We start from the raw sequence: 26999 nt of genomic DNA on the forward strand, positions 1-26999 counted from the left end.
AAATGTCTAACAGTAAATATCTGCAATTGTGAGAAAATGGAAGGCATGCCTGAACAAGTATTCTTGTATTAGATATAAGACCTAAAGGCTGGATTATAAATGGCTTTTAAGAACTGCCAGTTTATTTTAGTAGATACCAACTTTTTCATAAACTTTGTATTGATTTATTTTTTGTAGTATATTTTACTAATTCTCATAATTATTAAAAAGGTGTCATTTAAATACATATATTTCATACAGCTTAGAATGTCTATTTATAGCCTATATAGAAAAAAAAAAAAAAAAAAAAACTGTCATATTCATATACCTGTAAATGTTACCATGGCTTTAAATTGCCTTTTTTAATGATGGTAGAACATGTACGAGGCGGGAAGAAAGGGAAAACAAGCATGTTTCAGCATTATTTTGTTCAACAAAAAGTGCATGAATGTGAAAAATATCTACTATTAAATATTCCCTCCCCACACACACACACACAACGTCAGAGCTATGAACTACATGTAGCAAAACACAATTTCTGTGTGGACATACATGGTAATTTTCTTAGTTATTCTCATGTGTGCTAGCAGAGGGGTATTCATCAATTGATACGATGTTATGGTAAATTATTTGAGAAGTTTTTTATTATTTTATGGTTTTATAGTAATAGAAGGTTGGCATTTTTTCCTTTACATTTTAACCATATCTCTCCTACCAAGTTCTCCTTTATGTAGTCCTCCATATATTTTTAGCCAATGTTATTAAATTATTGCTTATAGCTTCATACCAGCATACAAATTGTAACTCAACCTTAAATGACACTACAAATAAAAGAAAAAATAAACTGATTTTTCAAGACCATAATTTTCTATTATTTTAGTTTAGGATCACACACACTGACAGCATTTCTTGCGAATACCTAATATTGCATTATTCCCCTCAAGGGAGGAAACAACATTAATAAGTTACTTCACTTTCTATTTCCACATCTTAAGGTGGATTTTAACCTTAACTGCTGATTTCCTCTATTTGGAAATGACTATATGGTCTAGAGCATTCCTAATCCTTTATTCTGAAGTAATGCAGAATTTAAAACTTTGACTTTGGTGAAACATTTTACTTCCCTGAACTTGGGAAACAAACTAATTGAATAATGGTAGCTATTCAACAAGTACATCTGCCATGAAATAACATGCAATTTTAGCATGCTTTTGTCATAACATTTTTCCCACTTCCTAAGCATCCTTCTTCTCTGAGTTATGGCTGATGATCCCCATCAAATACAATTTTTAAATATTAGCATAATTTCATATTAAATAACATATGAAGCTCTTAAAAGCACAGCAAATTCTAATTTACTAAAAAAAAAATGCAGTTTATTCAGAAACCCAAGCTTTCTTATGGGAAAATGACAGACTTCTATGGGAATATTAGAAAAAGTAGAGCACAAATTTCTCCTCCTGGTTTATAGTACCATAGGTATTCAACTTTCATTCCACAAGAGCAACATCAAGTAAGGTTTGTACGCTATGCAAAACCAGAATGGGGATGCATTATGTCTCTACAATGTAGTTCAAATTGGAAAGTATTGCCTCCAATCAGAAAGCAAACTTCTGAGTTCAGATTTCCTTCGGAAATTCATGATGCCCTAAAGATTATTATAACCTTCCTCTTCACCCCATTTATACTTCTTATAATTTTGTTAAGAACTGTTGAGAGTTATTACATTCCTTTTCCGTAATTAGAATGCTTGAATGTTAAACAAATTATTTAGTTAATTCTAAAGTTCAATCAATATTTCACAGATATTTAGACCCAAGCCTTCTCTATATTGTAAATATAAACATGCCAAAGAAAATAGGTTTTCTTATAGACTTATTTTTATGACATTTGGTTTTATATGCACAAAACCATTAAAACTGAAGTGCCAATGAAGACTTTATAGAAATTGCATGCTTTTATACCTGCAGTATTATAAAGGCAGACAAAAAACTATGTTACCAAAAAGAACCAGAGCAGTGGGTGATGGGATGAGTGAGAGAGAGAATGTGATTATGTATGGTCTTAAGTGGCTTGTCCAGGTGTCTGTTTTGTTTGGGTTTGTTTGTTGGTTTGGGGGATCCTGTCATTTTTGTTTGTTGGTTGGTTGGTTTTGCGGGTTTGGGGTTTAGTTTTGGGTTTTGTTTTGTTTCATTTTTTAACTAAAAAGAGTTACTTCAACTGTCCATAAAAAATTAAGGCATCATTCTCAGTCAATTCTAGGAATCTAGAAGGACCCTGGGCATCTAGCAGGGACAAGTTTTAACTTGTTCTGACTGGTGAGAAGGTGTTCATACACTGTAGATTTGAGACAGTCTGTCAGTCCTGCTACAGCTGAAGCTGGAAGACATCATCATCATGGATAAAATTATGACAGCCTGAAGTGGACATCTGTTCACTGGAGACCTAACTGGATGTTGTGTTAGTACAATTAATCCAAGTAGTGTTTCAACTATTTTGAAGTCTGGTGTCTGTGTCCCTATTACCTCAGATTGGAGTAGTTTCCTTCTAGTTTTACAACACACACATTCCTTGACATGCCTGTAATCTAGAGAGCATCTCACTCAAACTCAGGTCCTATAATGCAGATGAGGTTTGACTGATGAAACATGAAGCCCACTGATCACTGAAGAATGAGGAAAAGATAACTAGCTTCTGAAAGTACCTTTAGAATTTCCTAGATTAGAAATTTCTACTCTGACACTCAAGATTAACTTCCTTATACGGGAGAAGAGATATTCCTGCTATTTTTCTACTTTGCACAGAGACTAAAAACCAAGACTTTAAAAAATTGCTAGAATTGCTGGTACATTTCAACTGTATGAACTAATTCAGAACTAAATGCATGCTTGAATATATTGTTCTTATTCTTCATCTTGAAGCCAATTTAGTCTGTTAGATTATAATCCATCTCATTATTTTTTACATCTTTTTTTTTTCATCAAGACATGACTGTCAAACTGCTCTGAATTCCAATTCGTTACACCTTCTGTAAGTTAAGACAATTCCAACTTTAGCCACCAATCTTTCTCCCTACTCCTTCCATACAGCCCTCAATAGCTGTCACTAGTAAATTCTTTCCTCAACTCCAAGTTTTATGGGCAGCTCTCTGTTCTAAGCCTAGTCCACAAGCCTCACATTTTGATATTTCCTTCCCCTCCAACACCCTCTTTTATTTTAATTGTTCTTTTTCACTTTGATATTTAGTTTCAGGAACTCATCTGACTCCACAGGACCACAACAATGAATGACACAACGCATTTCTTTCAGGGATATATCCCTTTCAGTAGAACCTGGAATTTCTTACCAGTTCAACTATGCATCATGTACAGCATGCATGGGGCTGTACAGCTAGGCATTTCATAAAGTACCCAAATTAAAAAGCATAGATTGGAAAGCCACATAACTCATCTGGTAAGGAAACAAAAAATGGAACTGGATCTTAACTCTTACAACTTGTCCGAGCATAGGAGCATGCATATTCAAGATTCAAATACTTCCTTTCTCCACAAAGAAGTCAAACTTTCCTTGACAGTGCAGGAAATACACATTCAATTCTCACTCCTGCCATGAAAAATCACTGGTTGTAATTTTTGCTTTACCAGAAATCTTAAGCATTTCTTCACTGTGAAAGAAAGCATTCGAAGTCAAGCATCACAAATCAAATTTTTAGAGACATAATTATGAAGGCTAAAGGACCCATTCTGAATTTTATCTTATATTAAGAGTAATACAAGGCTGTTCTCAGAACCATGCATAAGAAGAAAAAAACCATAAAACTCTTAGTCTAACACCATTCCTTATGCCCTCAAGAAAGAAACAAAGTCAAACACAGTTTAGAGTAATCTTCAACAAAACCAGCTGGTTATGAGTCTCAACTGCACACAGCTTATCTGCACCAAAGCTAGGCTATACACATAAAAAACGACAAATGGCAAGAATGGAAACCCCCCAAAATATTTTTAAAATAGTTAGAAGTACTTAAAAGAAAAGAAGACTGGCCGTAATAATGAAACTCATATTCTTGGTCTATGTATTCAAGACCAAGTGTTTTTCTGGATAGTATTCTTCAACCAAATGGAAGTTACTTGGATCACTACAAGGTTAAATGAGTTAAATTTAATACACTATGATATACAAAGCATCAGACTGAATGATCTAATGACTTCTCACCACTGTATAATTTAATAAACTACTATACACTAACAACACATTGAGCCATACTTCCATCAGGGAATCTCATAAATCCAGTTTTGAATAAACTGTGGATAACCTATCAAAATATCTGTATTATGATTACCATTTTCTTTTTATCACAAGATAATTTTATTTCTCAGTTCAACTTAAAAAACAAACAAACAAACAAAAATGAAAAAACCCCTCAGTATTCCATGGGAAATAAATAATTTTTAAAAAACATGACCTTTCTAAGAGCAATCCTCTCATTCTTATTTAATCCACTGTTTTTTTGTTTTATGTCACATATTCAGTGTAGACATGACCCTTAAATGATTCTATTTTTCATTTGACAATGAAGCCAGTTTATTATTTCTCATGTATGTCTGAAGAGAAAAGCAGTAATCACAGTACAGCCAAAGAAAAAAGTTTACAAGGCTCCACGAAACTATTACTTTACTCACATATTCAAGTAACTTTTAGTAGGTACTGGGAAGCAGGAAGTTGAGAAGAAATAACTTTGATTTGGTTGTAGAGGAATTCAGTCACAGTGTGGGCAAATTGAAGGTGATGCGTGGATAGCACAAAACATTATAAGCATTGAAGATCTTTTGCCCACATATTCTTCCCAGCTTATACTGAAGGTATCTACATCGCGCGTTCATTTTTAAAATCAAGCTTGCAGTGCAACTTTATTTAATCACTGCGCACCGGACAAAAACTAAAGGAATATGATTTCTACTTTCTTTTCCAACCTACAGGAAGAGGTGAAATCCTCAAAAAGCTGAGTTTTCAGAAATTTAAAAGACCTTACATATAAGAAACCAAAAGATATGGAATGTAAAAAACACAGATGGTTAAAAAAAAAATCCTGTGATCATAGGATATATGCTATTGCTATATTGTTTTTCTTGGATTCTAACCAAAGACTAAGTTCCTCAAATCAATTCTTGTCATCATGCTAGCTTCGCATGATAAAAAAAGCTGCATATATTTAAATTGTTTTCAGGTATCTGTGGAACAAGCTGCATGACATAGAGATTAGAATGAAGATGTAGTATTGGAAGATTGATTCTCTTATTAAACATGTGACTGATTCACACCAAGGTCATCGATCATCTATTACTATAAGAGATGTTATTAACAAGAATTTCAGAACTATGAGTAATTTGGAAGAGCTCTTTGCTCAACAGTAGAAATATATTTTCCTTTACCCTATCTTTTTCATCTCATGCAAATGAAGGAAAAAAAGGAAGGAAATAAAGATGAGGAGAATTACATGTGGTTTAAATTATTTTTGTTCAGATCTTATACAATTGCTTATGGATTCTAAAATTTGTCTACTTCAGTGCAACAGTGTTTTTTTTTCATACTGAATACAAATGAGATCATACTTGCCCAATCATTATCTCCATGATAGGTGGGGTGGAAATAATTGTTCACTTCCAACTACCTTTTTTGATCAGCAGATTGATAGTTTCCATTTCAGATTGTATTCAAGCTTTTAGCAGTTGCATCAACTAATGATTCGAAAAACATGTCATCCATAACTCAGTGTTGGTCAACCCATGTAAACAAATGAAACCTGTTGATAATGAAGGTGCCTAGTCTTTTTAGAAATATCACGATGTACTAAAAACGCTTTATTTTGAAGGAACACCTGAAATATTTCCAGACCAAATTCTACTCAGGTTCTATCAGGGTAACAACATCTTGTTCTTTAAAATTATATGCTGATGCTTAAAATGTGAGAAGTTATGGTATGACTGCTCTATGAATTGTTTTATATACTTCAGGCTTGAGTGAAAGATGTATATGAATAGTATATGAATATTGACAAGAGAATCAATGTTTTAATGAAAATAGTTTGAATTATATTTAAGACAAAATAACAATAAGCAAAAAAATTACCTTTTCATCACTTTTGTTTCATAAAGAAAGGTAGACAAAAGAGGAAGAAAAAAATTTTGAAGTGAAAAATTTAAAAATATGTAACAGAGTAGGAAAGTTGTGAGTCAAATCTCAGAAGCACAGATTTAACTGCAATCTAAAATCAAATGGTAAACAGTGAGTCTTCAGTTCTAAATTTAAAGCCCTTGGTAATACATACTAAATAAAATGTATTGCCACTCATGAATACTATATACAGAAACATGGAGTACCAGAATAGAGATGGTACGGCCATGCAGGAAAAAAAAAAAATCTGTTATTAAACTAATATTAAAAAGGTGATACATTAAAACATATTCTTTTTTTTAAACTCACTCACTTGTGACCAATCTCATGTGCAATGGTAAAAGCTGAACCTAGGCCAATGTCTTCATTAATGCTGCAGCTCCTTTCAGGCTCACACATTCCAGCCACAGAGGCCAAGCCTGAATAAACAGAAGGAGACACAAAGGGTCATGCCAAGGTGTTTCAGTCTTAAAACCCTAGTTATAAATGCCTGGATTCTTTTTAATAACCTCTATGCACAGAAGGAGCAGTTGGCAAAAGGTTAACTTTCTAGTCATTTGCAAAATCACTGGGGGGAATTTCACTTTGCCGGCTAGACATTAATATTTTTTGAACTGCAGTCAGTGCTGGAAAATGTCTAGACTAGGGGTTAGATTTATAAATTTTACTTCTGGTAACTTGGGACCACCTAGTAACTTGAGCCAGGAGAGGGAATTCAAGAAAGCATTTCTATTTTAACATTCTTGAGCCTGAAGAAAGCAAAATGTATCCACATTATTTTTCTAAAGAAATCTGTTTAAGTTTAGTGGGTTCATAAAAACATACAAGCAACTTTTTTTAAGCTATGAAAAGCCCCACATGGTATGTTAAAAAAATTAAAAAAACAAAACTGAATGCATCAATGAAGAGAACGGAGACATGTTAATAACAAGCATTCATTTAACCATGAAGTATTTTCCATTTATCACCCATTATCTTCTGGAATTAAAACCTTATTATATTACAAACACACTTAAAAACTTTAAGTCACTGGCATTTACAGAATATGGCTATGGCTCTTCTGTATCTTACACATTCTTCAGCAACAGATTATCACACAACATATTGCAGTCATAATTTAGTGCCACTAGAGAAAGGTCTAAACATCAGATTTATTTAATGTATTCCTCCCTAGAGTTTCTTATCTGAAAGAAGCAGCAATCTTTTCTTTAAGGAAATTACTTGCTTAGATAACTACACTATAACAGAAAAACGACTGAAAAAACAGGGCAGGGAGGGAGGAAGAGAGAAATCATACTTTTTATATGAGCAGGCACCTCAAATCATTTTGTTTGGACTAAAAGTAAACAAATAGTAAAATGGCAAGTGCTTCCTGCCTGTGTCCACATTTAGCAAGTAATTTGGAGCTGTAGGAACTGGTCAGCAGAGTGAAGCACTGACACTGAGGCTCCTCACATATCTTTGTATGTGGGGTGGACACTCTAGACTAATTTAATCCCATAGGCTGAACATATTCACTATACATGTGGTTCAAAGCTTTCTAAAGGAAGAAAAATATTACAGGATATAATGAGAATACAGCCCAAGTAGAGATTTAGACACTAATGTCTCCCATAGGTACATAAGGAGCATTTGGAGAGTACATGTTCTGATTTACTTTTCCTCAAAACAAATCTAGTTTGTGCAGACCAAAGCTACTCTGATAACCAAACTGGCATGGGCAAAAGGTGACAATGTGTCTCTGTAGAATTTGCATCAAAACAGTACTACTGCTATAAATCAAATCACCAGCATAGACACACCCACAGAGAACCAGATAAAACATCAGAAGAAAAAAAGACTAGCCATGAAGATAAAAATGTATATTTTTTTGAAGCCTGAAACCAGTAAAAAATACAATTATTGTAGTTCATCTATGCTATTTTAATTGAGCAGGATATTCTGAAGACAACATGGTAATACTTACACAGCAACTGTCATGTTCCCCTGCAAAGTCCACCACCTTTGAGTGATAAAGTCATCTCTATCTTCAGACTTCATAACTGAGCACTTGCTTCAGTGACTTACAGGACCAGATTAATGCAATTCCATATCATGCTTTCAGAAAGCGACAGAGCTCAGGTCAAGAACTCAGTCTATGGCTCAGATTTTAAAAAGGAGTTGTCCTTCTCTGGAGCCACAGAGGTGTTGCAAAGACATCTGAGGTTTATCTATTCTAAGAGGTTCCATGAAAGATTCCCTGTTTTAGGAAACTGGAATAGGAGAGAGATTTCTAGGCCACATAAAATCCTTTACTTCTGTTTCTTCCTAGAACACCAATGACTCAGGTTTCTTTTGACCTTTTGAGACCTCCCTGAGACTTTTGTTCAGAGACTCTTTAAATATACACTTAACTGTAGTTACTGGAGGTCAGTGGGACTTAAGCATATTAAAGGCCTTGCAAAAGAGGGCCACAGGGCCTTATCTCTTCAGTTCAGTGCCTATAATGCAAATAAATTGTCATGGTTGTGTATTGCCAAGGGTCCTTTAAAACTGAGTTGGAACTGATACTACATTAAATTTTTATTTTTAAAAAATCAATAAATAAAATTTAAAAATCAAACCTTTTCTTTAATAAAACATTTGCCAAAGTCTATCCTCTATTATGCTGGATTCAAGTGAAGCATAATTTGACTTTATGCCAAAGTCTGATACAGTAAGAACTAGTACAATAATGATCTGTGTTAAAAATATCACGTAAAAATATCAAATAGTTCGTGCGTGAATGTACACTCTTTCAAACTTTCTTCTTTTAACACTTGCAAAGACAATTCTATGACAGGAAAACCGATGGTCTCTTTAGTTTTTTCTTCTCCACACAGATGTCAAAGAAAATCAATTACATTTACACATTCATCAGCATCATTTGCCTTTTACTAAAACATGCTGTGAAAATTGTTTATATTTACAGCAAGTACCTTTCCCTATGTAAACTACATCTCTCTGCCAAAAGCGCTGCTGACATGAGTGGGACTTGTAGAAAAATTAACAAGAGTTAAGGCTATCAAAGAATACAGTAATACAGAGAAAGACAAAGCAAATACAATTATGGGTTCTGACTGAGAAAAGTATTAATAACCTGAACTAGCTGAACTCGAATTGTATCTTAAATTATTTCTGAGGAAGAGTTTTATGAAAGTATGCAAATTGGAGAAAAAAAAAAAATGTTATGTCTTTGATGTTTATTTCGTATGTTAAAGCACTATTAAAGGTAATTAGTGTATTTAATAACTTTCAGCAACAAGTTTAGGAGTGGAGAGAACAACAGCTCTCCTTTTTTACACATGAGGTTGCTGTGTGCTCCTCCATTGTCAAAGTATCATTTTAAGGAGTTTAAATGTTACTGTAATTTATATCACTGTGCTATTTTTCTCTAAGTCTGTGAAAGTAACAACCTGAAGCTCTACTCCCTGTGTACAACAGAGCAACAGTGTAAACCTCAAAGCCTGCTTCTTTTGTAATGTGGTTTGTGGACTTTTTTTGTTGGGGGTTGTTGTTGCTTGGGGATTTTTTTAGCTCTTGTTGTTGGGTTTGGTTTTTAACTTTCCTGAGGTCTTTTACTTGTATTTTTTCAACTAGATCATGGAGTCAGGTTAAATAGAAATAAGCAGCAAGTTCACCTCTGTAATAAGTAAGTTTGAGTCATCTGCCAGGTTTCATCACAACTACAGCTGCCAGAGAAGAAACACACAGGAGCAGCTCACTTAATTTAAACTTCCAGCAATGTATTAAAACAAAACCACACCTAGGTTACTTTTTATTTTTCATGCTTATAAAACTGAAAAATTTTGAAATAATAAAACTAAAAAGATCTAATCAGTCAACAAATCAACAGCTGAGTATTAAGCAAGGCAAGAGCAAATATAAGCTGAAATTTATCTTTAAAAACTTACCCAGTGTTCCACAAGGCTTGTTTTTATACGTGCAGATATCATATCTGTTAAGCGGGGGAAAAAAAAAAAGTAGATATGTCAGAGAACCAAAGTTGTAAGATATTTTGTATATTTATCACATATCTCTATCATAGTTCAAGTTGTCAGACCGCAATCAGCTTAATTAAGTGCAGCCAGCTGGTGTCGGCATTTTCTGCACTCTGGTGTAAACCGCAAGCTGCAGTACAGCTGCTGGCCTCAGGCCAGTGGGACACCTGCCAGTAAGAAAAAAATGGTTAAAGTGGATCTTTGTAATCACCAACTCCATAAAGCAGTCTACCAGGCTGTTCTGAACTTAGAGCAGCATCTCTATGGGCTGCTGCTGATTCAAAACACTCAACTTTTACTTTTTGAACAGTCAGAATCCTCTTATTGTCTCACACTTATCAACTAAACAATATTGTTATTCCTATTTAATATTTTATTCTGATTAAAAACTATAACTCTGAAGTATTACACTAACAACTATATATGAAAATCTTATTAATTGCCATTATAGTTTCCTTCTCATTATCTTCCAATTATTATAAGTGTCTTAAGAGTACCATGACAAACCAAAATGAAAAACATCTTTTCAATAAGCTAAATAATGCCTTTAAAGGACAATTACCATCATCTTTGATACATTCCTTCAAATACAGAAGCTCAAAGAAACTCTGGAGCTGAAAATGGATTTTAAAATGTTTTCTGCAGCAGTGGTCATGCAGCAGTCAACTCTTTAATTACACCTTCAGATTTTGAATTTGAAATTTGATTATATGGCTAGTGACATGAGAGCACTCCTACAACACCTCTGATATTCAAGGATTTATACTGACTTCCTTGCAGTATGCTTCAGAGTAATTTCTATTCTTTTGAAGGGTGAATCAAAACAAGATTAAAATATACCGTATTTATGCTTAAATTTTTAACCCAAAGAGTTACTAATTTAAGGCCACTTAACATTTCTGTTAAATATAACCTAGGGCCTGTTCCCCTGTAGGAGTCTGATCATAAGATGTATACCTTTCAGTGCTAACAGAGTTGAGGCCTGTCTGTAAGCCAAATCCAGGGACAAAATAGCAAAGCTTAAAATTTGGAACAAATCCAGTAAACTCTCTATACATGTAGACTGCTGTGACCACATAGGATTCCTGTGATATTTAAAGGTACTGAGCATTGAGCAGTTTGTAGGATTAAGCTCTAATTTTGAACTTAAATGTTCATATGTACTGATCTCATCAATATGGTTCATATTCTGCCATCCTATATGCACATAAAGCTCTCACTGATTTCCCATTTGCTGTGAGGAAAGGGGGAGGTAATGAAATCAGTATTCTTATACAAAATGTGGTGGAATATCACTAGGCTTTGTATGTCACGAAGCTTTAAGATGACATAGGTACAGAGAGAAAGAACTGCACTGAGTATTTCCTGCCTTTTATACATGTAAGGAAGTAAACTTCCTATTTCTGCATTTAGGACGGAGCCTAAACCTAATCCTGCTCAAGTTCCTAAACTTCCTCGAATTCTTTAAAATGTAGTTTAAAGCTGAACACAAGGAAGACAGTACAATACACAGGAAGTACTGGTCTTCTAACATTTTTTTAATATCCAATGCTAATTACAAAAAAACTAAAGGTATATATCCTTAGATCAAATGGAAGTTTAAGAAGCAAGCCAGTCCCACTAAATTCAAATAAAATGTTGTCACCAACTTCTGCAGAGTTGCAAACTGGCCCTTACGGCCTCAACCTGCTTACTGTCATACAGGTATGAATATGAAGCTACTCCTCACCTCCAGTTAAGTTTCACAAGGAACTGTGATAGGAAAGAATGCTACAAATTAAGTCCCCTTTTCCTGTTATATATTTGAAAAACAAAGACCTTGGTATCCTCTGTTTAAGCTGGGTACAGAGTATTTTCAGTATGCATAGGCTAACATTTGTAAGAAAACATGATGATAATGAAACGTAAATTAGAAAATAAAACTAAAGAAAACACAATTTTATTTTCCCATACACTAATATTTTTGCAAGAACATATCCAGGCAGTAATGTGTTCTAATTAAGTCTTCATGAAATATTCACAATTTATAGGCAGTAATTAATTTCCTGTAAGGAGCATTCATACACTCTCTTATGGCTATGTTTAGCAGAAAAAAAAAAAAAAAACAACCACTCTGAAGTTTTCAGTGTTCAGTGACTTACTTTACCTACATCAGCTTCAAGCTCCATTTTTTCCACTTCCTTTCATATGGATGGTCTCTGCTTGTGAATTGATTGAAACCTCTTACCATTTTTATGTACCAAACTACTTGATTCCATCATTTGCTTCTCTATATGACTTAAACATATTATTCTAAATTGTGGGGGTTTGTTTTTACAACACTTCCTCTAACTTTATTTTGAATTTCCAATGAATCCATTAAGCCCACAGATGTTGGGTTCCATAATGCAAAGACTGCAGAGTCAATATTTCCCAAATAGTAGCTTCAAACCAAGAAACCCCTGAAATGACAGGTCATCCAGACTAACCATGAGATTAGAAAGGTCTAATTGATATATATTAAAAAAAAAAAAAAAAAAAAAGAAAAAAAAAACAAAAACCAACCAAACAAACAAAACCCCCCCCCCCCAACAACAATCAAAAACACAACAGAACCAAATAAACACCAATTAGACAAAAAAAACCTGAACAAAACAAAACAAACAAACAAAAACCAAAACAAACAAACAAAACAATAAACAAAAAAAATCCCACACACACACAACACACCACACTCCAAAAAGGTGAAGATGGGTCCTACTTGTCACTAGCGTTACCAGGACCTCAGTAAATACTTCACGAGCCAAAGACAAATTCTTAAACCAACAATTATTATCTCAACCATTGAAAATTACAACAGTCACAAGAGATATGCAAAAATGTAGTTTGTAAGATATTAATGTATTTTCTTTTTTATTCATTGACTGAATGTGAAAGAGGGCTGCCACACAAAATTTGAATATAAGAATACAGATATGCAGGTTGCAAAAAACCTCAGGATGCGATGGCAGCTTGATCATTTTGAGACAGCCAAGGAAATCCTTTGCCCAAGGTGGATCATATGCCTCCTAATTAAGTGGGTGCATATGTCCTTCGAATGCAACCAGGGTGGTCAAGAGAAGTGTGGAAAGACATATGAAGCAAGATTGTTGATTACGAGTCCATTCCTACCCTGAATGGACCAGAAGTAATTTGATGAGGCAGATGTGGAAGAGGCCTGGGACACCTGGGCACACCTGCAGGGCTGCTGAAGACAGGTGGGAAATGCATGATGGACATACAGCTGTCACTGACAACTAAGACCAATGTATCAGCCAGAAGGAAACTGCAGAGGTAGACTATTATCAGTCCACCAGGATGGTGAAGCACTGGAGCAGCAATAGCCTCCTGTCAGGTCGTGAATCAAACATGAAGTGCAAGTGTGCCATTCAAGGGTACTTAACAAGGAAAAATTTCCAGTCTTTTTTGCAGGATACAAGCATACCCCATGCTAAAATACACATCTATACCACTGAATTAAAAATTGAAAGCGACCACACTCCTGGACGGTGAAATTCTATTATCTGTACTATCAAACTGTTCTAAAATCCACCAAATTGTTAAAAAAAAAAGTTCCTTGCATGGATTTGGCCCATAACAACAACTAATCTCAAAGAATTCACAGAAGTAGTTCAGAAGGTGGCCGCACACAATTACGTACATGCAAAACATATGAAGATACTCTGTTCTGGAGAAGTCAACTTACTAGTGTGGATGTAAAAAGTTCTGTGGCAGCAGTCCTCAGTGAAACAAAAAATTCACTGACACGTTTGTTTAATTTGTTAGTGTAGATGTAAGCTATGGATTATCTCTTGAAGAAGTCTCAGTTATCTGCAACTCTGACGTGCAGAAAAATTCCTTTCCTTTGCAAATCTTATGAGGAGTATGATCCTGATCATTTGAGTAGGACACTTAAGACAAATATATAAGAAAGATGAATTCTCTGTAAATAGTGTAAGCACTGCTCAGTCCTGTCAGATGAGTTATTTGCAGCTACAGCCAGTCACAGACATTTTAGGAGAAGATAGACATTTCTCTCCTACCTACCTGTACATTGCAGGGAAAGGTGAGAGGATTCTTCCTGATCCCTGCAACCTGTCAGCTTGTGAGCTTATTAGAAATGCAAACTGTTCAAAATCAGCATGAAACACAAGCTACTTACTTAAAAGCACATAATGCCACTCTAAAATTACCTGAAAGATACCAATATGCCTGAGCAATATTTCAGATAGTTATTGACAGAAGTAAATGAGGCTTTCGAACAAATATTTCTTAATGGAAAGGAATTTAGGAAACAAACAAAAAAAATTACTATTATGACAGCAAAATTCTAGGGAAAACCCTAACAAGATGACTGGAATATAAACGTTAAAAATACATGAATGTAAGAAAATTCAGTCTAGACAAAAAAAACCAAACAGGTATGACTAGATAAAAAGCTCCTCATAACTTTGAGACAGCTGAACATGTACTTCATATATATAATACTACAGGACTTGCCAATTAACCTGCTTGACAATGTTGTCAGAAAACAAAACAAAGCCTAAGAATTGGCTCTGCCCCGACTAAGAGGAAACAGAGCTAACTACAACAAATTAAGATTTCCTTTTTAGGGAACATTTACAAATGTGTTATCTCCAAAAGGAAGGTTTAATTTTTCAAAAGTTTTAAACCAAATTATGCTTTTAGACACTTGTTTTTTATTATTAATTTTGACAGTAAGCTATTAAAATAAGACCTGTCCTTTTCATATACCCTTGCTCAACAATAAACATAAGAGGTACATTAGAGGTACATTTTTACTTTTTATTCTTCACACCAGTTCACGATTCACCTATGCACCAAATCATTTGTCTCATATTTGAATAAGTGTTAAAAAAAACAGACCAATAAAGTTAATGTAGTTCCAGCACCTAGAACTATAAACTGAACTACTGCTGAATAAAACCGGCATCTCAGACTTCCCTTAAAGGGATCAAAAACCTCAAGCTATCTGACAATTCCAACTCTTATTTCTAAGTAATAGAAAATAAAAATAGTAAGTGGCTCGTAGTTTCACAAGATTCTTTTGCATACATATACTTGGCTACGATTAAAAAGCAGTTATTTTGCAAGTGCAGACAATGTCACTGATGCTAGAAAAGTGTGTGGAAAAAAATAGTTATAAAACAAATACTGACTTTAGGTCAACTTTTACAAAAAACTTTGTATCATAATTCTTCAACAGATCATCACTCTTAATATAATTCGGTCATTCATTAGATTTGCACAGGTTACAAACAGCAATACTCTTTATAACACAGTATTTTTTTATGTCTTTCTAAAAGCTTTACTACAGCATGTCTTTAGCCTTACTGAAAGTGGTACACCACAACAGCATTCTGCCTTAAAATAAAGTACACGTCTTATTTGGTTTCCTCCCCAAAAACCTCAAACCAAAAAGAGCTATTTAAACTAAGGAAGGAAAAGTATAATATATATGTTACACATCACTCAACAGAAATAGCTTTTTCTATTATTAGTTTTCCGTGTCTTTAAAACTGCCATGGACAACCAAAGTCTGGCTCTATTGGACTTTCTTTCGATACTTACCATAGGTGGATAAATGAAATACTGAGTTAGAGTTAGAAAAACCACTACTGTTATAAGTTCTAATTCTCCTGACTTATATGAAAATAAATAAGTGAAATAATTGTACTGCAGATGAAACATTTCCATATTACTTTTTCTAAACTGCGAATGCAGTCAGAATAGTATAAACAAACATTTTTTTTAAAAACATTTTTTTTTAAATGCTGTCATTTATCTCATCAATTTTGGCAATGTAACATTAGAACAGCAGATTCAAATTTACTATAATCATTATTATCGGTGTACTTAGTACAGATGTACAAAGCTGATTTTGAAATTATGATTTTATAAAAGACTCTCTAATTGCAAATTCACCTCCTAAACTGTATAAAAAAAATCTTCAATGAACTTCATGAAAAATATATCAACAGACAGGTTTTTCTTCAATACTATGTTGGTGTGCCATGCAAGCATATAGCAGAACTATTGCAAAAGATACTTATTACATGCAAATAGAGGACTCTGTAGATAAGTTAGTAAACAAAAATCGATCCAAAGGCTATCTGTATTTATGTACATTTTTGACCCTTTTCAGGGTTTATTCTACAACTATCTAGACTAAAAGCTTCCTTTTCCAATGGAAGCCATGATCCTCATATAGAAACATGTCCTTCCCAGCTACAGCAATGAGAAGAGAATAAAGTAATGGAAAGTACAGAATAACAAGTGCTACAAACTTTCAGATCATGATCTAGTTAGGTATCTGAGACAGACACCCACAAAAACTTAGAAGAAAAATGTCAGTATTCTGCTAGTATTAAAAAAACAACACAAAACAAAACAAAAACAAAGCCACAAACAACCAAACCAAATGAAAAAAAACACCACCAAACAAAACACCAAAAAACCCCTCAAACGGCATCAGTACTGCTGATTGATTCAGCTATGACATCACAATCTTTGCTTCTATGATAGTGCTATTAAGTGAATTAAAATTAGATAGCATAAAAACACAGGTAATTCCTCGCCATCCACTGTTTGATGTATTGTTAACATAATTTCAAACTCTGGAAAAGGCAGAATACTTCCCTTTCCCACATTCTTCTTCTAATCAGAACCTTTCTGTAGACCATACACGACTACAAAGTAAGAAAGTATCAGCTCAACCACAATATCATGAAGACAAATGAACATTGTACAAATTCACTAGACTATTTCAGTTGACAACATAGACTCTAGAATTACTCTAGAGAGGGCTTTATAAGCAAACTAGCACTGGAGAAACAACCAGGCACTTGTTGTTCCAAAGCCTGTCCCTAGCAAGCCTTGGACTAGCAATGTTACTTCACTCTCTGCTCTGTCTTCATTTCTTCTTCATTAGCAATTAACTCTTACTTTTTTCTGTTTTGTATCCAACACATACAGTCTTGCTGCATTAACTCATTCCTTCCTCCTCCATGTATTTCCTTCTGTGATTCTCAGTGAATATAAGTTACAGAGTCCTCTCTTCACAGCTTTAAGACTAACAGGGACTCACTGATGGCTCAAGCTTTTCTCAATTAGCTTATGCAAATAGGTCTATCCTACTATAAACATAACATTGAGGGACATCAACATGGCAGTCACAGCACCACACAGGCTCAGCCTTGGGTAGCTACCCAAAGATCCATCTTGCTTCTTTCCAGTTTTATACCCTGCACCAAGATCTGTGTTAACACACTTAAAATCAGCACCTAGCCTAGCTAAAAGAGCTTGACTTTCAGAATACTAGAATCACTTTACTGACAGCAGTACAGAAAGCATAAGCCACCACAGAGAAGGAGCTCCAGGCCTAATAGCAGTTATATCCCTATCTCAGATAAATCTGCCTTTCTTCTTCAAAACATTCTATTTCAACACTGAGTCTCCTCAAGCACATATCTTTCAAAGCGGGATAGGGTGCTGGGCCATCTTGTCTAGATCATGCTTTTGCCAAGAAAGTTTGGACCAAATTATCCCTGTGGTCCCTTCCAACCTAGTATCCCATGATTCTATGAAAATAATTTTTAAAACCCCTGTTGGACAAACCATATGTCGATTTCAAACTTTTAAAATTAATTATGATAGTAAGGCACAAAAGCTTGCAAGCTGGAATACTCTGAACCCATAAAAATAATCAGAGAGTATAAATCCAGCAGAGTTTAAATCCAGCAGAACTATAAGGAGTGTTTCAAAGGTCTTATGAGGAATAGTTGAGGGATCTGGGGCTGCTTAGCCTTGAGAAAAGGAGGCTGACCTTATCACTCTCTACAACTACTTGAAAGGAGGTTGTAGCATGGAGGGTGTTGGTCTCTTCTCCCACGTACCGACTGACAAGACAAGAGGAAATGGCCTCAGGTTGTGCCAGGGAAAGTATAGATTGGATATTAGGAAAAAATTCTTCATGGAATGGGTTGTCAGGCATTGGAACAGGCTGCACAGGGAAGTGGTGGAGTCACCATCCCTGGAGATGTTTAAAAGACGTGTAGATGAGGTTCTTAGGGACACGGTTTAGTGCTAGAGTTAGGTTATGGTTGGACTCAATGATCCTCAGGATCTCTTCCAAATGAAGTGATCCTATGATTCTATGAAATATCTTCTGTGGCATAACTATTTTTCTTTCTATGGGCTAGTTCCTGATCCACAGAAAAAAAAAATTATACTACCACATTAGAAATGTGGAGCTACCTACCTGAGTGACAATTGTGACTTCATTACCATTCAGAGACAATGAAGAGCTTCAGCATTTACAGTATCACCAGAACATAGGTAATACTTGACTCACTGTATTCTTTTCCTCAGAAGCAATTCCATTGTTTTACTGCATTCTCAGAACTGAGCCAAAATTTAGCTGGAGTTACATGGATGGGACTAGCTAAAGCTGGCCTAGAGAACAGAACAGAAATTTTTGCATATCTACTCCAAGTACACTGCTAATAATTTTTCTATCAGTGCATTCAGGAAAAGTCTGGCAACGAATACATAAAGCCTTTGTTCAAAGGACATTTACTCAGAGCAGCTCAAGCAGCTTGCAGGGCAATGCTATTTTAGAGTGTGCTAATGCAACAAAGTCTGGGAAAAAGGAAGACTAGAAAAACTAATTACATAGGCGTGGCCAGGGGCATCCTGCCACACAGCAGAAAATATTATGCTAAACCATTTATAAGAAGCCACTAGTCTAGACCTTTGGCAGAAGGGAAACACAGCTAGGAGCTATGATTACAAACCAAGTTTTAGTTCTGTTGTATCGACATAAATGATAGAAATTATAGCAATAACATATTGCAAATATATTTATAAGTTTGCTGCGGATGTGGCCATTCTCCATTTTCTAGTTTTCTGAATATTCTAAATTATTAGTTTACAAGTCTCTCAAAAGTTCACACATGTCCTTATATACAAAATGTGCACTTTATCTGCCCTTACTCACATTGCATACGGGATAAAAGACTTGGTACTTTAGGTCGATTGTAAAGAGCGGCAGTTCATTAAGATGACAGATTACACCTGCTACAAAAATAAGAACATAAGACTTGTAACATGAGCCAAACCAAAGATTCCAATATCCCAGCACTCTGCCTTCACAATCATCTAAGAGAATACCCAAGGAAAAAAAAAAAAAGAAAAAAAACTACCACAAAACACCAGTGCAAGCATAAAATGACAATTACCTCAATACTCTCCCAACTTCAACCATGTTCAGCCCAAATTTTTTGAGACAGATGTGCTTCTGAGTATTCAGTAACTGAATGGATTTTTCTTCAGTGAACTTGCCTAACCAACCTTTTGACCCATGCATATTTCCAGCTTCAATAAAGTGTCTTGCCTAGGAGTTTCAACATCAGCTGACTCTTGCATAAAGGGCTGCCTCCTTTCTCCTTGTACTGAGCCTTTATTCTGCTAAGTTTATTGGGCAGCCTCCAGTTCATGTAATGAAAGATGCAATGAATGATTATTCCTTATTTATGCCCTTTATACAATCTGTAACTTTATAGATCACTGTAATACACTCCCAAATTTGACTTTTCCAAAATTTGACTCCTCCAAGTAAGACAGTCCTCAACTTGGTAACTGCTTGTAAAGAAAAGCCCATATTTTTTTGATCACACTTGCTTCTCTCTCCCAATTATCTAAAACTTTCTGAGACATCAAGGTGAGAATGACACAAATTACAAGAAGTATTCTAGTTGCAGGCATATCAAGCCCAGTTTACTCAATGGCATAATAAAGATCTTTATTCTTATCCCCAAAATTAATACTAAATCTGCTGGATTTAGAATGTGTATTTTACATGTAGGCTAAATCCTTTCAGTAAAATCATAATATTATCAAATAATAGAATCAAAAGAGGAAAGAAGAGCAGTGATTTTTTTTTGTTACTTCTGATTCATACTTTTACAAAAAGTTCTGAGAAAAGGATTGAAACTCCTAAGCATGTTCTGTTACAACCTATTTTTCCTGAATGCAGTGAGAACAATATGCCCTATGCTTGTCACGGTTAAACAATCACAAAGTATCTGGGTAATCACAGAGTTGTATTTACACAAGGAGCTAAATTTCAGTAGCTTAACACAGTAATGAAAGCTTCTTCAGCCAATGAAATTTTAAAAATAAATAAATAAATAAATAAAATCTATTTGTTGACTTCTTTTTAAGGACAAAAACAAAACAAAAACAACATAAAAAAACAAAGAGAAAAACAAATTAAAACAACAGCATACCACAACAAAAACTTGCAGTTTATTTCTGAAACTAGTCTGATTTCCTCTACAAATGTTATTAAAAAATTATTGTATTATTTTTTGAATCAACAGACTACTCTGTCATATTAAAATTTACCTGAACTCATGTTTCCTTTTTTTTTTTTTTAATTTTTACCACACTGAATATTAGCATTAGACTATTAAAATAATGATTCCTGAAAGTCTTATAAAATTTTAAATGCTGAGCAGAAATTTTGGCTATAAGGAGGAACTTTTTGCCCATGAGGGCAGCTGAGCAGTAAAGTGGATTGCCCAAACAGGTATTGCAAGACTTGATTCAATAAAGCCTTGTGTAACCTGTTTTGATCTCACAGTTCACCCTGCTTAGAGGAGGACATGGGACTGAAGATCTCTAGATGTCCCTCCCAACCTGAATCCTGTAGAATTTAAGTAAACCTTATCAGAAAATCCTCAAATATTTACGTAATAATCATGGAGCAATAAAAATTATATTTTAATAAAACTTTTCAGAATATTAATTGAAAAAGAAAGTGAAACACATACTCAAAATGGAAGCTTAATTATAGTAATAGTTATTGTAGTCTAAATATTTTATCAACAGAGAAAACTGTGGGAAAAGTCTCCCACCTCATCCTATCCAGATCTGGAACAGTCCTACATCTTACTAATAACTACACATGAAACCTCTTGAGCTACTTTCACCAGTTAGTTGCCTGTTAAGTTTTAAGCGTCTAACATTGTCCTGTAGAATGTGTTCTCTTCTGCAATGCCAAAACAACTGCCTAAAGCACTAACTGTAAGAAGTTCAAGCTGAAAGCTCAGAATATTTTGGCAATAATGTAGTTAAACCATTATAAATAAATGCAAGTAAGTACCATAAGATCTGCAAACAAGTAAAGTTAACATCCAGTAAAACATTTCTCTCCACCGTGGCCAAAAAAAAAAATAGGAAGATTGTCATTGTTTTAAAAATGACAAAACTATGTTATTACTTTACACAGACCAAAGTTAGTGATTAGAAATACTAAACTTCTACCTGAATTAAATGGAAATAAGGATCAATATAGTAGTTTAATAAAGTAAGGATGCTCAGAAAGACGCTGGACAACATGCAGAAAATACCAGTATTCTTTTCACAATGTATTAACTTTATTTTCTGCTGTGCCAAACAGTGTAGTTCAGTTTTAGTTACTTTAGTATTTCTATTAATGTTAACTGTGGCTTTATTCAATAAATACAAGTAATTTACAAATATAAATACTTTAATCAAATTCTCACTTTTGCTTAGAACTTGTAAAAGCCTAAAGCAAAACATCTGAAGTAAAGAATTCTTTTTGTTAGTTAAAAATGTAAAATATTAAGATGAACAAGTGTATTTAAGTTCTAGAGATACTTTAAAGAATGTGCAGAAGTAGAGCTTCCTTCCAGTAATGCAGGGAGAGAGAGGAAAGACTACAAAGAAGAGCCAAGCATTTCAGTGAAGTTACTATGCCGAGCACAGAATCATGCTATTTTAGAACCCCCTTTTTAAGAAGAGTCACACACAGTAACAAAGTTCTTTGGATTGCTAAACAATCTGTTTAATTGACTCAAGACATAACCGAAAGCAGATTTGCAAAATTCTCCTGACCAGCTGCACCTTTTACTACTGCTATTGTTTGCTGCTAATTTTAACCACTAAATAACTAACAATATTAGCCAAAATATGACTAAAATGGAATAGCTTCAAAACCAATCTCGGTCAAAGACTCATAAACACTTTAATAGCTTAACAGATTGCATTTCACACATCTGAAAAATTCCTTGGTTTTTCTGGTGTTTGGAGTACAATTTCTTGTTCTTTAGTGTTTCCAAACATATTATTCAGAATTGCAAAATACATTTCACTCCACTTTGGCAGGTGGTTGAAAGAGCTCACAGGGTAGTCATTTCTTCTGAAAGAGTCTGGACAATTAATATTTGTCAGCATTACTTATGACCTTGCAATTTTTAAGCAGGACTAACTGTCCTAGAATTACAATGTAAGCAAATACCTTTCATTACAGCTAAATTAATGTGCAAGCTAAGGAACTGCCTGTACCTCTTCCTCCCTATTTATTCCATCACTTAGCACTCCCTTCTTCAAGCTGCTGAGGGTAATAAACGAGAGATTTGCCATGGGTCTGGCTGAAGTAGTGTGAATGCCATCCAAGTGCAACTTCAGTGCTATCCAAAGAGCCATCTTAAAAGGTCTGGAAAAGAATCATGCTCATCTGGAAGCTGAATGTGATCAGCTCTATAAAATACCAAGTTCCACAGTTTTCAGAACACAAACTGAACAAAATGTTCAGAAATAACTAAAATAATGATTATACTATATTCAATAATGAACACCCGATGCCCTATCATAATTTTACAAATACCTACAACAGAGGTTTGACTCCTACAGCAGCACTGGGTAGTCATGGAGCAAGATCCCTCCAGCAACTTGGTATAAAGCTGATTTTAAAACAAAGATTTGTAAGTGCCTACATGGGAAATAAACCAAGAATTTTGATAGTTTCCATCCTTGTAGTTCTGACATTAAAGCACCTTTTCCTTCAAGACCATAACTGCTTAACTTTGAGCTTATTGACAAGGAAAGATCAGTTGAGTCAACTTAATGTGCAACAAAACAAGACTAAGCTAACTTGTAGCATCTTGCTGGTACTTTGTACTAAGTTGCTCCTATGTCTAAACCGTTACACAGACTCTTGCATTTCTCTTGCCGTTGGTGTTACTCTATGTAAGTCTAGGAGTCTTCCCACAAAAATCAAACAGGTCTTAAAAAACCAAAACATATCAGCTGCAGTCATTTAAGAACTATATAGCAACTTTGAAAATAACCCAAACAATAAAACACATGAAAAAAATACTTTCATTACATGATCTGTGCATTTGCCCTTCTCCACAGACTAAGGCCATGATTTGACACTCCAGTTAGTCTTATACAGTATCTAAAACCATTACTGAAAGAGCTCTTAAGTTTCCTCATTCTTAAATGAGTAACTATCAAGATTACTTGAATTCCAGACTACAAAAATTACATCTCACAACAAAACGGAAAAATCTTACTGTCAATGTTTCAGAACTTTTAAAATTACAATAAACCAGAAGTTACCATAATTTTTTGCAAATCACATCTAGATATTTTGAATTTAGGTGGGGTTTTTTTTGGCAGAATTAAAACCAGAATGTAAATCAAAGAAGTATTTGCCTTGAAACAAGGCAATATTTCAGTTTTTTTAGTTTCTACATTTTGAGTATTCCTAATTAAATCTGTTATTCATAAGAACTACTCATAATTTGGTTTTACAGAGGAAAACAGTCTCCTCATTTATCCAGAGAACACTTTCACTACCTGTAAGGCCAGTGCTAATGATTTCAGAAGACCCCTCCAAAACCGATACGAGACTCAAGTATCAAAGATGATTAATATGTTTGTGCAGTCTGACTGCTGAAAGAATGCCAGTCACTCTAGCAACTTTTGTAATATGGACATGTTTCTTCTTCCACTTGGAGAAACGCTAATGATTAAATTCAAGATAGACACAGAGAATTCTCCAGAACAGTAACTATGTTCTGAGAGATAATACAAAAACTTTCAATTCCAATTTATTTTAAAAATTCACAATGGTTATTCATTAACTGAAAAATATACTGTTAAGCGCACATGTGTAGAAGCATCCTTTTTCTGTGGAGTGTATCTTCCTAGCAAGCTGCATAACACATGGACAAAGACTCAGACTACAGAGAAGCAGTAAACTGTGAAAACTCTGAATACTTATGTAGGTATCCATTCAAAACTCTTATAGGCTTAGAACGTAGGGCAATTTTCAGGATAATCTATTGGACCAGTAAGGCTTTGGCAAAAGAGTAAGTAACTATCTATTATTTATTTCAAGTCACATGAAGATTCCTTGTGTTATTTAGAAGAGAGGAAGAAAACAAGCATTTTTATTCTAGAGAAAGAAAAAAAAAAAACAAACCTCAAAATACAAAAATCTAGAAATATAATCTAAAAATCTACAGAAGGATGAGTCTTTTCCCATCCAAGCTGGAGAACAACAGAAGTTGTGACTGGTAGTGCATTTAAAGAGCATTAAAACGGCAAAGGACACAAAACAATGATCCTGTTTTTAAAGTAACCACAGAAGGAAATTTGGTTCTGGGGGTATCACTGACCCTGAGGGCACTGATAACTGAAGGCTTTTACTAAAGCAGCTATGGGTTGCTGGTTGAGAACATATCACAGGTATCAGGACCAAAGTGCCACAAAACATCAGAGGAACACATCTGAGTTGTAAACTGCATTCTGTTTCAGAGACTGAAGAGAATTTATTGTTTACCAGATCCCAAGGAAAAGGAAAAAATCACTTTTAAAGACCAAGAAAAAATGTAGGACTAGCAGAAGATGCCTGTTGAGCATAAGCTAGCATTCTTTCCTGCTTTAAGGAAGCTCTCACTGAATACTATAAAAAGCTTCAGATGGACTTCCTTGTTTTTTCTGTCTTCTCTAAAAAAGAAAATAAAAATGTGTCCAATAATGCCACTTCAAATTTGTTTCATAAAATGGAATAAGCTGTATTACAAGAAGGGCAGATTTCAAAAACTGGTTCTTATTTCCATTTATAACTAGCTACATTCTCCTTACTGTGGAAACTAGAGAAAAGGTATGAAGACGGTATAGTTTTGTTTTTCAATAACCAGGCTTCATAAATCCAGAAAAAAAACCAAAAACAAAAAAAAAAAAAACAACACCCAAACAACCTGACCTGCCATATAAAACACTGAAAGAAAACGCACATGGTGTACAAATCTGCAGATCATGTAAGAGTTCAGTATCTCTGATAAAAGTACTAAGAATAATTAAAGAGAGAGCGACAGCCTATTTCCCTTGTTGCCATGGGTTCAGGAGACACAGACATTCACAGCATGGCACAGACAAAGGTACTGACACTCAAAATTATAAGATTGTAACTTTATACGACCCACACATACTGGTGGGAAAATGCAATTTTAAACCAAATCCAATAACATACACATAAAGGGTATGTATTTAAAGACTGCATTTTACAGCTGAAATGGTTTACTGATGATTTGCATTTGTCTGTAGCAGCACAATCAGACCATTAAGCAGATAAAAATCCATAGCAAGAGATCCTGTTTTAATACTATGAGCACAGACTATCAGCATGCCACCGAGTCTCGCATAACATTTACTGAAAGGTAACTCACTGACAAGTTTTACACTGTGAATTTTCATCTTAGCATTAAAACAACTCTACTGAAGTCATAAGACTTAGTTATGAGAATAAAGATTTGACAATTGGGCCTTGATAGGTGCAAGCTGGGGAGTGAAGGAAGGTACATATGTGGGGGTGTTACAACAATTTTAACAGTAACACACACAACAGTATAGAGGAAAAAAAAATGTTATCCAGCAGCAGTAACAACCAACACTGAGACAAGCAAGAATGTAACAATTAAACAGACATTTTGTCGGAGTATGAAAACTGATATTCTTGTTCTAATGAGCATAAGTAGTCAGGATCGAAACTATAGGGTATTTTAAAAAGGGAACCTTAAATACAGATGACTTAAGCACCTTGGTGACTCAGAGGGAAGAGTGCCATCTACTGAGTCAATATCTTAATTATAATAAAACCTAATCACATTATTTGCCATGAAACTGAAAATGAAGTTTTAAGTGACATTTTAAGAAATTTTAAAAAATCCATTAAAGCTTTTTTATTTTGAAATATTACTGCAATTTATGCTACAGTGATTCTATGTTTCTATAAAAGTGAGCAAATATTTTAGCCAAATTAATACTTAGACCTAAAATATTTCTGAAAGGCTTCTGACACCTCCACTTTTAAACAATTTAAGAGCTTTAGTTTCCAAATGGAAGACAACATTTTCTGAATATTCTGCTTCTTTAAAATCCCTCATAGCTGGACACTGAATCATGAAGATGCTCAAAAATATGTTTGGAAATATGCCTTTGTTCCTCTAAAAAAAATATATATTTTTAAAATATACTGGAATATGGGTTTACATATGTTGGAGGACAAAATATTGAAAGAAGAAAATAATGAAGAACTAGTTACAGAAGATATTCTTAACTTAAACTGACCTTTGGGTTAACAAACTTATTGATAATCAACCTGTAACATACAAAACCAGACCTTTGCAGAAAAATTAGCTACTTCTGGAAATATGTAGTAGTCAAAGGAAGTATTTAACCCTTACATGTGTTCTGTGTCTCACTTTTTATCAAATATAGAAGAAAGTATTTACCTCTGGATTCCAAATTTTTTAATGTGAATTGTAGAACACAAGTGATGAGTTCTGGATGTTTGTGAACCAATTCCCGTTGTACCCTTTATACATTTGCATAATGTGGAGTACACATAGAATCATAGAATTGTTCTGGTTGGAGAAGACCTTTAAGATAGAGTACAAATATTAACCTAAC

At 34.4% G+C, this 26999-nt stretch overlaps 1 protein-coding gene across 1 annotated transcript in view; it reads right to left on the reverse strand.

The window, feature by feature from the left end:
* ADAMTS6 (ADAM metallopeptidase with thrombospondin type 1 motif 6) overlaps positions 1 to 26999 on the reverse strand; it is a gene marked incomplete at its 5' end in the record, with an annotated part of 141756 nt that overhangs the window by 82723 nt on the left and 32034 nt on the right. Inside the window, 2 exons of the mRNA XM_080362255.1 lie at positions 6464 to 6569; positions 10083 to 10126. Of these exons, the coding sequence (XP_080218381.1) occupies positions 6464 to 6569; positions 10083 to 10126 (150 nt within the window). The remainder of the gene's footprint in view (positions 1 to 6463; positions 6570 to 10082; positions 10127 to 26999) is intronic.

The sequence above is a fragment of the Nesoenas mayeri genome (assembly GCF_963082525.1).
Source record: "Nesoenas mayeri genome assembly, chromosome: Z".
NCBI lineage: Eukaryota > Metazoa > Chordata > Aves > Columbiformes > Columbidae > Nesoenas > Nesoenas mayeri.